The sequence below is a fragment of the Mobula hypostoma genome, chromosome 7 (genome assembly GCF_963921235.1).
Source record: "Mobula hypostoma chromosome 7, sMobHyp1.1, whole genome shotgun sequence".
Classification (NCBI taxonomy): Eukaryota; Metazoa; Chordata; class Chondrichthyes; order Myliobatiformes; family Myliobatidae; genus Mobula; species Mobula hypostoma.
The window spans coordinates 114,441,414-114,453,462 of NC_086103.1; the positions used below are offsets into that span (position 1 = coordinate 114,441,414).

At 41.3% G+C, this 12,049-nt stretch overlaps 1 protein-coding gene across 2 annotated transcripts in view; it reads left to right on the plus strand.

The window, feature by feature from the left end:
• ccdc82 (coiled-coil domain containing 82) overlaps positions 1 to 12,049 on the plus strand; it is a 117,651-nt gene that overhangs the window by 34,489 nt on the left and 71,113 nt on the right. For both annotated transcript variants that reach the window (XM_063053816.1, XM_063053817.1), the window contains exon 6: positions 935 to 1,105. In XM_063053816.1, the coding sequence (XP_062909886.1) occupies positions 935 to 1,105 (171 nt within the window). The remainder of the gene's footprint in view (positions 1 to 934; positions 1,106 to 12,049) is intronic.

Sequence of the window (12,049 nt, forward strand, 5' to 3'; positions counted from 1 at the left end):
GAGCTGGGAAGTTGAGTTGTGAAAGAGACGATGCTGAAGAAGGGGCAGTCTGTGATGGAGGATAGAAGGCTGTGGAAGGAAGAAAAAGAGGGAGAAACACCAGTGGGAGTGATGGGCAGGCAAGGAGATGAGGTGGGAGAGGGGCAAAGAGGATGGGGAATTGTGAGAAGGGGGGCATTACCAGAAGTTGGAGAAATCGATGTTCATGCCATCAGGTTGGAGGCTACCCTGACGGATTATAAGGTGTTGTTTCTCCAACCTGATTGTTGCCTCATCGCAACTCTAGAGGAGGCCATGGATTGACATATTGGAACGGGAATAGGAAGTGGAATTAAAATAGGCAGCCACTGGGAGATCTCACTTCTTCGTGCGGATGGAGCGTAGGTACTCGGTGAAACCCCTGTTTTACTTGTAGGTTTTGAACGCTCCATTGTCGTCGTCGTGAACTTAAGAATCTGCAACTTTAAAAAGTGGAAGAATTTAATCTGATGTATGCTGGAGCAAGTCTGTCCATTTGGGTTCTGAAATATCCTCTCCATCTTTCCTCCTGCATCCAAGACTTGTGGGTTATTAAGTTAATAGACCACTGTGAACTGTGCCCAATATGAAAATCTGAAAAAGAATAACAAACATATGAGCCATATAGAACTACAGTAATGGGGTGCGTTAAGGTTGAAGTAGAATTGGTGGGCTGACGGGCAAATTTCTGTGCTGTATGACCTTGTGATTTCATGGCTGTGGCTCTTATTTCTCATTCCATTGTCCTGTATATACAAAAATCATTTCTTCATTCAGCATTTAAGTCTCAATTTGATAATGACATTTTTCTTGGATTTCTCTGAACCTGATTTTTTTTTTTCTGGGGAACAATAGTGTTGAAATAGACCCAAATCTTTTTGTTCAAATATTTTGTTTCTTTTTGCTACTCTTACAGGAGCGTGTGGATTGTTATCCTAATCTTCATGTGAAAGAGCATCCAGGACTCAAGACATCGTGTCAGGCCTGTGAACTGAAACGTACTTGTAGGTTCACAGTTACCCTGTCAGGAAAGCTATACGACTCCAAAAATTTGGAACAAGACAGCTTCATGTCAAATGACAAGCAGGTACAGCAAAATAACACAACATGGGTGTACAGTGAGTACAGCAGGGGGCTGAGTACACAGCCTTGTGGGGCACCGGTGCTCAGAGTGATTGTAGAGGAGAGCTTGTCCCCTATTTTTACAGCCTGGGTCCTGTCTGTGAGGAAGCTGAAGATCCAGCTGCAGACCTGAGTGCTAAGGCCCAGGTTCTGGAGCTGATTTATATTGGTTTATATGAATTAGTTAAGAGAAACATTAACCAATTATTATTCATACAACCATAGTATATTTTACATTATTGCATAGTCTAATGACATTCACTTCACTGCACCTTTGCTGTGGCAGCAAACTGATTCTCCTTTAAAGATAAGTTTATTCTGTTTTACTTCTCATTCTGACAATAAATTCCACATTCAATCATTTTTCTATGCATAGGATTTTCTTGTAACTGCCCTATTAATTATTTTAGTGATTGATTTAAATATAAATTCTTTAGTATGTCTCATTATTTACTTTCTCTCTATGCTTTGTAACTTCTTTCAGTTCACCCACTGAGCTTTGACCTTTATTGTTATTATATGTCATTCTTAAGTTACTGTATTGGGTAATGATAATGTCATGGATGAAAAAGAAGTAATTCCATTGAAATGTTTTCACTTGGAAGCTACTGTTGAAATATTAAGTGCAAAGAGTAAAAGCAAGTGTTTGAAAGAATAGCATCAATGAAAAGAATCATTGAGGCTAACATGTCCTTTTCATTACCTGCATTCTAACTGCTCCCTGAGCAGGAGGCCATAAGGAAAGTGAAACCAGCTTTTAGGTGACTGAAATTATAGACACAGTTCCCAAAACTAAGTAATTTCTTGCAGAACGAAGGAATTATTCTGAAACATTTTAAAATACAGTACAGGTGAACCATTCTGAACCACAATAATTCACTGCTCCCTGTTTCTATTGACGCTGAGGACGTGGATGTGATGAGGACCTACAAATCCCGGGGTCTTCACCTGGATGACAGACCTGAGTGGAGCACCAACACAGAGACTGTGTACAAGAAGGGCCAGAGTCACCTCCACTTCTTGAGGAGACTGAGGTCCTTTGGCATATGCAGGCCTCTCCTCCATATGTTCTACCAGTCTGTTCTTGCCATACAATCTTCAGTGCAGTGGTGTGGTGGGGCAATGGCATCAACATGGATGATGCCAACAGGCTCAATAAAGTGATTAGAAAGGCTGGCTCTGTTACAGGAGCCAAACTGGACACACTGGAGGTTGTGGTAGAACAAAGGACCCTACGGAAAGTTCTGACAATTCTGGACAATTTTTCTCACCCTCTGCATGCCATCTAGGCTGAACAGAGAAGCACTTTTACTAATAGACTAAGACAACCGTGCTGCTCCAAAGATCATTATATGACGTCATTCTTACCCCCGGCCATTAGGCTCTATAATATGTCAACCTATAGCCGGGAAAGTGATGACCTCCCCCCCCCCCCCCCGTTAGACTGTTTGCTGTAGCTTATTTTTATTCTTTCTACTTCTCTTCAAGTATTTGTATCTGTGCACTGGTAATGCTACCTTGACACTGTAATTTCCTTTGGGATCAATAAAGTGTCTTTCTATCTATCTATTTATCTATGTATGTATCTATTTAAATACAATACAGCTGATTGGGTGGATAAATAAAACCAGCTGCTTTTTCACAAAAAAAAGGCCCCAGTCTCTCCCCAGTTCTGATCTAAAGTTCTGAGGAGGAAGCACTGACCTGTCAAGGTCCAGTAGTATCCTTAGACCTTGGATAAGATTCACATTTATCCAAGAGTGATCTTGGATACTCATTTACTTTCATTAAAAACTTGCCTTGCCATCTCCTTTGAACTTGTCTCCTCTCACCTTAAATATATGCCCTCTAATATTAAACATTTCAACCCTGGGGAAAAGATACCAGCTGCATATGCCCTATAATCTTATAAATTTCTATCATGCCCCTCCTCAGCCTGTACTGCTCCAGAGAAAGCAATCCAGGTTTACCCAGCCTCTCCTTGTAGCATTTGCCCTCTAATCCAGCCAGTGTCCTGGTAAACCTTTTCTGCACCTTCGCCAAAACCTCCACATCTGTCCTATAATAGAGAGACTTGAATGCAATACTCCAAAAACACCCTAACCAGAGTTGCATAAATCTGCAATAAAATTGCTGACTATTGAAATCAATGCCCCAACTAATAAAGGCAAGCCTCCCCTCCTCTGTGCCATCTTTGCTACCCCAGCAACCTGTATCTAAATACAGTGTGATGGTTCCATCAATGGCCACCAATTGTCAATATACAGTCACTCCCTGAACAATGAGGCTCAAAATGCTCTGAGTAACTATCTTTCATCTATCAATAATTTGATTTTAGCGAAGGTGAAGCGCAACTGAAAGGACTTTCTGTAATTTCAGGGACAGTGTTAAATGTGATTAAAACACTGCTGCTACCATTTTGTGATTTCCCAATCTAAATGTGATCCCATTGTACTGACGAGGTTCCTGAACCATTCACGCTGCTTCACTTCCTGTAGGTACTGCCTGATCTGCTGAATATTTCCAGCTTTTTCTCTTCTCATTTCAGATTCCCGGCAGATGTGTTTTTGTTTGGGTTTTTGTTCACTGTTAGTTCCAACTGCACTGGCAAAAAAAGCATAACGTGCTCCAACATTTAAGCTAATGCCCTAATCTAGCAAGTAGGAGAAAATTAAACATCAGACATGAGATAGATGTTTTCTTAAATGACATCTCCATTCTTAAATTTTGCTTTAAATATAAAAAAGGACAGGGAGTATGAAGTTGATAGTGTCCTGCAGAATTGAAACAATAACACCAGAAGGGTAGTAGCAGCTCTAGTGATGTAATCCTTTATCTGTAACTGTGTTGAGCCAGTTGCTGTTTCTCAGGAAACAACAGTGAGTGGGTTTCTGCAGTGTTTTATATGACTTTAAGTCTAAAGAATGTTACTGATATCTGGAGCAGGGGTTGGACAGAGCTTGTCTCCATAAGGCTCCACTGGAAAAGGACTCCCATGTAAGGAGAAACATCTGCCTGCCTTTGCAACCCGGCAGTCATCCCCACCATCCCACTGTCAGTGACAAAAGATGGTACAAGAAGAGCAAGAGAGCAAAATACTTCACCATGTAAAGAAAGGATAGGGTAAGAAAAGTACATTCAGCATAGATCATTCTGACATTCTGTAGGGGGCCTGTGACTTTCATTTCTGTCTCTGCCAGCATTATAAATTTTGCTTTCCCTGGAGGCGATTCTCCATTCATTTTCAGCTTCAGGACAATAAGGTGTGTCTGGTTCAATAGAAAGAAAACAAAACCTTCATTTATAATGCTTTATCAAACTAATCTGGAGTGTCTCAAAATGTTTGACAAGCAGTGAATTACCTTAAAATGCATAGAATTGCTGTGCTGCAGATGTGTTGGCCAAATTGCACACAAGAGCCCAAAACTAAATGAGATAAATGACAAATTTGTCAGAGAATTTCAGCCATAAAGCAAAAAAAAACTACGAATGCTGGTAATCTGAAATAATGTCAGATAATGTTAGAAATACTCAGCATATGGGACAGCATTTGTGACGAGAGAAAGAAGGATAACATTTCAGCTCCAGGCACTTTTGTCAGAACTCAAAAAATCTGGAATTCAAACATATGTTATAGAGGAGGGGTAGAAGTGGAAAGATCAACGAGAACAAGGTGGAGATCAAGAGAGACTTAATAAAAGGAGTTGTACTGTGGGCTGTGTGTGGGTGGTGATGACTTGCTTATTGTAGTTGATCTGACTGATAGGAGACAAGAGAATCACAGAAAGATGAAGCATTCTGTGCCTGAACTGTGAGTTACAAAGGCGTCATCAGCAGAGAGAGAGAACAAAATTAATAGAACTGCTTAATGCATCAGATTTGGTTTGCAGGAAGTAAACAGAGTTTTTGAGGAAGTTCTTCAGTATGAACGTATACTCAGTGGCCACTTTATTAGGTACCTAATAAAGTGACCACTGAGTATGTGTTTGTAGTCCTGTGCTGCTGTTGCCCATACACTTCAAGATTCAACATGTGCATTCAGAGATGTTCTTTTGCACATCACTGTTGTAACATGTGGTTATTTGAGTTACTTGTCAGCTGTCAGCTTGAACCAGTCTGATCACTCTCCTCTGACCTCTCTCATTAGCAAGCTATTGTCACCCACAGAGCTGGATATTTTTTGTTTTTCGCACCATTCTTTGTAAGCTCTACAGATGGTTGTGTGTGAAAATCCCAACGAATCAGCAGTTTCTGAGTTGCTCAAACCACCATCCCTGGTACCAACAATCATTCCAAGGTCAAAGTCACTTGGATCACATTTTTTCCCTATTCTGACGTTTGGTCTGAACAACAACTAAACCTCTTGACCATGGCTCTGTGCTTTTAGGTATTGAGTTGCTGTGACATGATTGGCAGATTAGTTATTTACATTAATGAGCTGGTGTACCTAAAATGGTGGCAGTGAAGGGGGATTATTCGGGATATTGTTTAAAAAGAGAATTGTCTTTGGATCGTCCTGTTATAGGATGGAAATGTAAAGTGATTGGACCTCTGTGTTGAAAAGAAGTCAGCATCTCCTCTTCCAGCTAGACAGATTACAGCCGTCAGAGTTCGACACTGAATTAATTTCTCAGATAACTAGCCTTTCTTGTTTGTATCACAACTATCCAATTCCAGTGAGAGGTCATCAACTTGTAATGTAAGCTCTCCTTTCCTCACTTCACAGATGCAGCCTAATCTGGAGTATATTTCTTGCATTCTCTTTTCTTTTAGTTTTCTAACATCAAAAGTATGAGAGGATGCAAATGTGAAAGGAAGGAGAGTTGCTTTCTTGATGCAAGAGGACAAAATAATGTCAGTAGAGAGGGTATTCCTGGGCGTTCATCAACTGAGCTTGTATGGGTAAAATTTAGAAACGAAGGGATGGTCACTCTGATCTGATTGTATATTGCAGGCCCCCCAGAGCCAGTGGAAGATCTAAACTTCTCCAATATTGAGTGAGCCACTCACAATGTAAAAGGTTTGGATGGATGGAGTGGAATTTGTGAAATGTGCCCGTGAAAGTTTTCCGTATCAATATAGGGAGAAATACGAGAGGGTGCAACACTGGACCTCCTCCTGGGGAATGAGGTTGGATAAGTGGAGGAAGTGTCTGGTGGCAAGTGACCATGGTTCTATTAATTTAAAAATCAATAGATACAAGGGGTTCACAAGTTAAGTTCATGAACTTGGGCAAAGCAATTTTTGGAGTCATTAAGCTTGATTTTGAACTGGTTAATTGGGCAAGTTTATTTACAGGAAGAGGAGCATCTGCCAACAGTGAGGCCTTTCAAGGTGTCATATCAAGAGTTCAGGGTCTGCATGTTGCTGTTAGGGTGAATGGCATGGTGGGTAGGTTTCGGGAATCACAGTTGACGAGAAATACTGTTTTGGTTAAGAAAGAGAGGTAGCTGTACTACAAGAAATGTAGGAGTGCACTTGGGAGAGAAGTTGAGAAGGCAAAAGGAGGATATGAGAAGGATTGGCAGGCAAGGTGAGGCAAAATCCCAAAAGGCTCTTGGTTTATTAAGAGTAAAAGGGTGGATAGGGAGAGAGTAGGTTCCCTTAAAGATTAGGATGGCCATCTGTGTGTGGAACGAAAGGAAATGCGTGAGATTTTTACTGAACGTTTCTCTTTAGTATTTTCTGTTGAGAAAACGATGGAAGCTGAGGAAATAAGAGAAACAAGTGTTGTTGCTTTGGACCACACACACATTAGCAGGGAGTAGATATTGAATGCCCTAAAGTGCATTAGGATGAGTAAATACCCAGGGCCTGACCTGGTGCATTCTTGGTCCTTGTGGGAAGCTAAAGAAGAAATTGATGAAGCCATTACATATAGGTACCAATGACATAGGTAGGAAAAGGGATGAGGTCCTGAAAGGAGAATATAGGGAGCTAGGAAGGGAGTTGAGAAAAAGGACCGCAAAGGTAGTAATCTCGGGATTACTGCCTGTGCCACGCGACAGTGAGAGTAGGAATGCGATGAGGTGGAGGATAAATGCGTGGCTGAGGGATTGGAGCAGGGGGCAGGGATTCAAGTTTTTGGATCATTGGGACCTCTTTTGGCGCAGACGTGACCTGTACAAAAAGGACGGGTTACACTTGAATCCTAGGGGGACCAATATCCTGGCAGGGAGATTAGCGAGGGCTACTAAGGTGACTTTAAACTAGAATGGTTGGGGAGTGGGAATCAAATTAAAGAGGCTAGGCGTGAGGAGGTTAGTTCACAACAGGGGGATGGGAACCAGTGCAGAGAGACAGAGGGGTGTAAAGTGAGGGTAGAAGCAAAAAGTACTAAGGAGAAAAGTAAAAGTAGCAGGCCGACAAATCCAGGGCAAGCATTAAAAAGGGCCACTTTTCAACATAATTGTATAAGGGCTAAGAGAGTTGTAAAAGAGCGCCTGAAGGCTTTGTGTGTCAATGCAAGGAGCATTCGTAATAAGGTGGATGAATTGAAAGTGCAAATTGTTATTAATGATTATGATATAATTGGGATCACAGAGACATGGCTCCAGGGTGACCAAGGATGGGAGCTCAACGTTCAGGGATATTCAATATTCAGGAGGGATAGACATGAAGGAAGGGGAGGTGGGGTGGCGTTGCTGGTTAAAGAAGAGATTAACGCAATAGAAAGGAAGGACATAAGCCGGGAAGATGTGGAATCGGTATGGGTAGAGCTGCGTAACACTAAGGGGCAGAAGACGCTGGTGGGAGTTGTGTACAGGCCACCTAACAGTAGTAGTGAGGTCGGAGATGGTATTAAACAGGAAATTAGAAATGTGTGCAATAAAGGAACAGCAGTTATAATGGGTGACTTCAATCTACATGTAGATTGGGTGAACCAAATTGGTAAAGGTGCTGAGGAAGAGGATTTCGTGGAATGTATGCGGGATGGTTTTTTGAACCAACATGTCGAGGAACCAACTGGAGAGCAGGCTATTCTGGACTGGGTTTTGAGCAATGAGGAAGGGTTAATTAGCAATCTTGTCGTGAGAGGCCCCTTGGGTAAGAGTGACCATAATATGGTGGAATTCTTCATTAAGATGGAGAGTGACATAGTTAATTCAGAAACAAAGGTTCTGAACTTAAAGAGGGGTAACTTTGAAGGTATGAGACGTGAATTAGCTAAGATAGACTGGCAAATGACACTTAAAGGATTGATGGTGGATATGCAATGGCAAGCATTTAAAGGTTGCATGGATGAACTACAACAATTGTTCCTCCCAGTTTGGCAAAAGAATAAATCAAGGAAGGTAGTGCACCCGTGGCTGACAAGAGAAATTAGGGATAGTATCAATTCCAAAGAAGAAGCATACAAATTAGCCAGAGAAAGTGGCTCACCTGAGGACTGGGAGAAATTCAGAGTTCAGCAGAGGAGGACAAAGGGCTTAATTAGGAAGGGGAAAAAAGATTATGAGAGAAAACTGGCAGGGAACATAAAAACTGACTGTAAAAGCTTTTATAGATATGTAAAAAGGAAAAGACTGGTAAAGACAAATGTAGGTCCCCTACAGACAGAAACAGGTGAATTGATTATGGGGAACAAGGACATGGCAGACCAATTGAATAATTACTTTGGTTCTGTCTTCACTAAGGAGGACATAAATAATCTTCCAGAAATAGTAGGGGACAGAGGGTCCAGTGAGATGGAGGAACTGAGCGAAATACATGTTAGTAGGGAAGTGGTGTTAGGTAAATTGAAGGGATTGAAGGCAGATAAATCCCCAGGGCCAGATGGTCTGCATCCTAGAGTGCTTAAGGAAGTAGCCCAAGAAATAGTGGATACATTAGTGATAATTTTTCAAAACTCGTTAGATTCTGGACTAGTTCCTGAGGATTGGAGGGTGGCTAATGTAACCCCACTTTTTAAAAAAGGAGGGAGAGAGAAACCGGGGAATTATAGACCGGTTAGCCTAACGTCGGTGGTGGGGAAACTGCTGGAGTCAGTTATCAAAGATGTGATAACAGCACATTTGGAAAGCGGTGAAATCATCGGACACAGTCAGCATGGATTTGTGAAAGGAAAATCATGTCTGACGAATCTCATAGAATTTTTTGAGGATGTAACTAGTAGAGTGGATAGGGGAGAACCAGTGGATGTGGTATATTTGGATTTTCAAAAGGCTTTTGACAAGGTCCCACACAGGAGATTAGTGTGCAAACTTAAAGCACAGGGTATTGGGGGTAAGGTATTGATGTGGATAGAGAATTGGTTAGCAGACAGGAAGCAAAGAGTGGGAATAAATGGGACCTTTTCAGAATGGCAGGCGGTGACTAGTGGGGTACCGCAAGGCTCAGTGCTGGGACCCCAGTTGTTTACAATATATATTAATGACTTGGATGAGGGAATTAAATGCAGCATCTCCAAGTTTGCGGATGACATGAAGCTGGGTGGCAGTGTTAGCTGTGAGGAGGATGCAGAGTGACTTGGATAGGTTGGGTGAGTGGGCAAATTCGTGGCAGATGCAATTTAATGTGGATAAATGTGAAGTTATCCACTTTGGTGGCAAAAATAGGAAAACAGATTATTATCTGAATGGTGGCCGGTTAGGAAAAGGGGAGGTGCAATGAGACCTGGGTGTTATTATACACCAGTCATTGAAAGTGGGCATGCAGGTACAGCAGGCGGTGAAAAAGGCGAATGGTATGCTGGCATTTATAGCGAGAGGATTCGAGTACAGGAGCAGGGAGGTACTACTGCAGTTGTATAAGGCCTTGGTGAGACCATACCTGGAGTATTGTGTGCAGTTTTGGTCCTCTAATCTGAGGAAAGACATCCTTGCCATAGAGGGAGTACAAAGAAGGTTCACCAGATTGATTCCTGGGATGGCAGGACTTTCATATGAAGAAAGACTGGATGAACTGGGCTTGTACTCGTTGGAATTTAGAAGGTTGAGGGGGGATCTGACTGAAGCGTATAAAATCCTAAAGGGATTGGACAGGCTAGATGCAGGAAGATTGTTCCCGATGTTGGGGAAGTCCAGAACAAGGGGTCACAGTTTGAGGATAAAGGGGAAGGCTTTTAGGACCGAGATTAGGAAAAACTTCTTCACACAGAGAGTGGTGAATCTGTGGAATTCTCTGCCACAGGAAACAGTTGAGGCCAGTTCATTGGCTATATTTAAGAGGGAGTTAGATATGGCCCTTGTGGCTACGGGGATCAGGGGCTATGGAGGGAAGGCTGGGGCGGGGTTCTGAGTTGGATGATCAGCCATGATCATAATAAATGGCGGTGCAGGCTCGAAGGGCCGAATGGCCTACTCTTGCACCTATTTTCTATGTTTCTATTACTGAGAATTTGCTTTACCTCTGGCCGCAGATGAGGTTCCAGAGGACTGGAGAATAACTAATTGTTTAATTGGTTCAAATTACTATTTATTTAAAAAGGCTAGTGAAAACAAGCTTGGAAACTACAGGGTGGTGAATCAGATCCTGGTGGTGGTAAATTGCTGAAAGAGATTCCCAGGGACAGGATCTTCCAAAATCTGGAGACACAGGGTCTGATTCAGGACAGTCAGCACAGTTTTGTGCATGGGAAGCTATGTTTGGCAAACCTCTTGGAGTTCTTTAACTAGCTAAGAGGGTAGTGCTGTGTGTTTAAAATTTAAGTAATATTGTAAATATATTGTTTGATTACTCATTTTTGTTTATTTAAATAATTCATTACGGGTTATATGTAAAACTATATCATCACACCATGTCATACCGTGGGCATCTTGCTTAAAGTAAAAACAAAGTTAGATTTGCATTCCAGACTCCCTTGTTTTTCTTCCAATTAACTTAATGTTTTGGAGTTTCAAAAACATAATAGTGGTGACAAGGAAGTTTTAAACAAACCCACAATGACTACCTATATGTTGAAGCACAGCGAGACTTTCAAGTTTACAAAAAGTGCAACGGGAAATAGACGAGTGAAAAAAAAAGCAAAGCAAATACTTCTTCAGAAAGGATGTTCAAGTTAAAACAAAGACAGACAGTCAAATTCAAGGATTCATAAACAGTGAGGACAGAGTGATAAAAATCATAAATTTAAAAATAAGCAGAAATGGCTGGCTACATCGGAAAGATAAATGCATTTGATCGCATCATATAACTGGAATATGTATACTGAGATATTGAGCAGAATTTTGAAGCAAATGAAATAACTAGTGAGAAACAATACGTCTTGCTGAGTGCATTAGGTAGAAACGCATACAGTTTGCTTAGAAGTTTGACTGCTCCAACTAAACCAGCCAAAATAGCTTTGCTGATATTATGAAAGTAATGCAAGAACATTTAGACCCAAAACATTGTTGATCGCAGAACGTTTTGGGTTTCATCAGTGGGATCAAAAGGAAGGGGAGTCCATTTCAGCAGAAATGGCTGAATTGAAGAAATTGTCTAATTAGTGTCAGTTCAGTGATGGGCTTGATGATGCACTGAGAGATCATTTAGTTTGTGAAATTTGGCAAGAAAGCATTCAAAAATGGCTCAGAACTGAAGCACAACTTATGCTTTAAAAAAGCAATTGAAATAGCTGTATTATGGAAACAGTAGACAGAGACAAAATTGAGTTACTGTCAGGAATGAAAGTGATCATGAGCAAAATTTCGATGCCTAACCAGAAACCAATCTGGATAACAAATTCTGCTCACATTCACCTGATCAATGCAGATTTAAATATGAAACTTGCAGAAAATGTAATAAAGCAAGACACGTACAAAGAGCATGTTGGTCAGACAAAAATAAATGGACAGCACAGGGAAGAGATAGTTGCAGTTTCAAAGAGAACACTAACCTGTGTGCTGTAGATGAAAAACTTGATAATGATGAGAGTAGCACAGGACTGCGTAGCTTTGAGATTTACAGTGTGAAAACTAACAAGAGA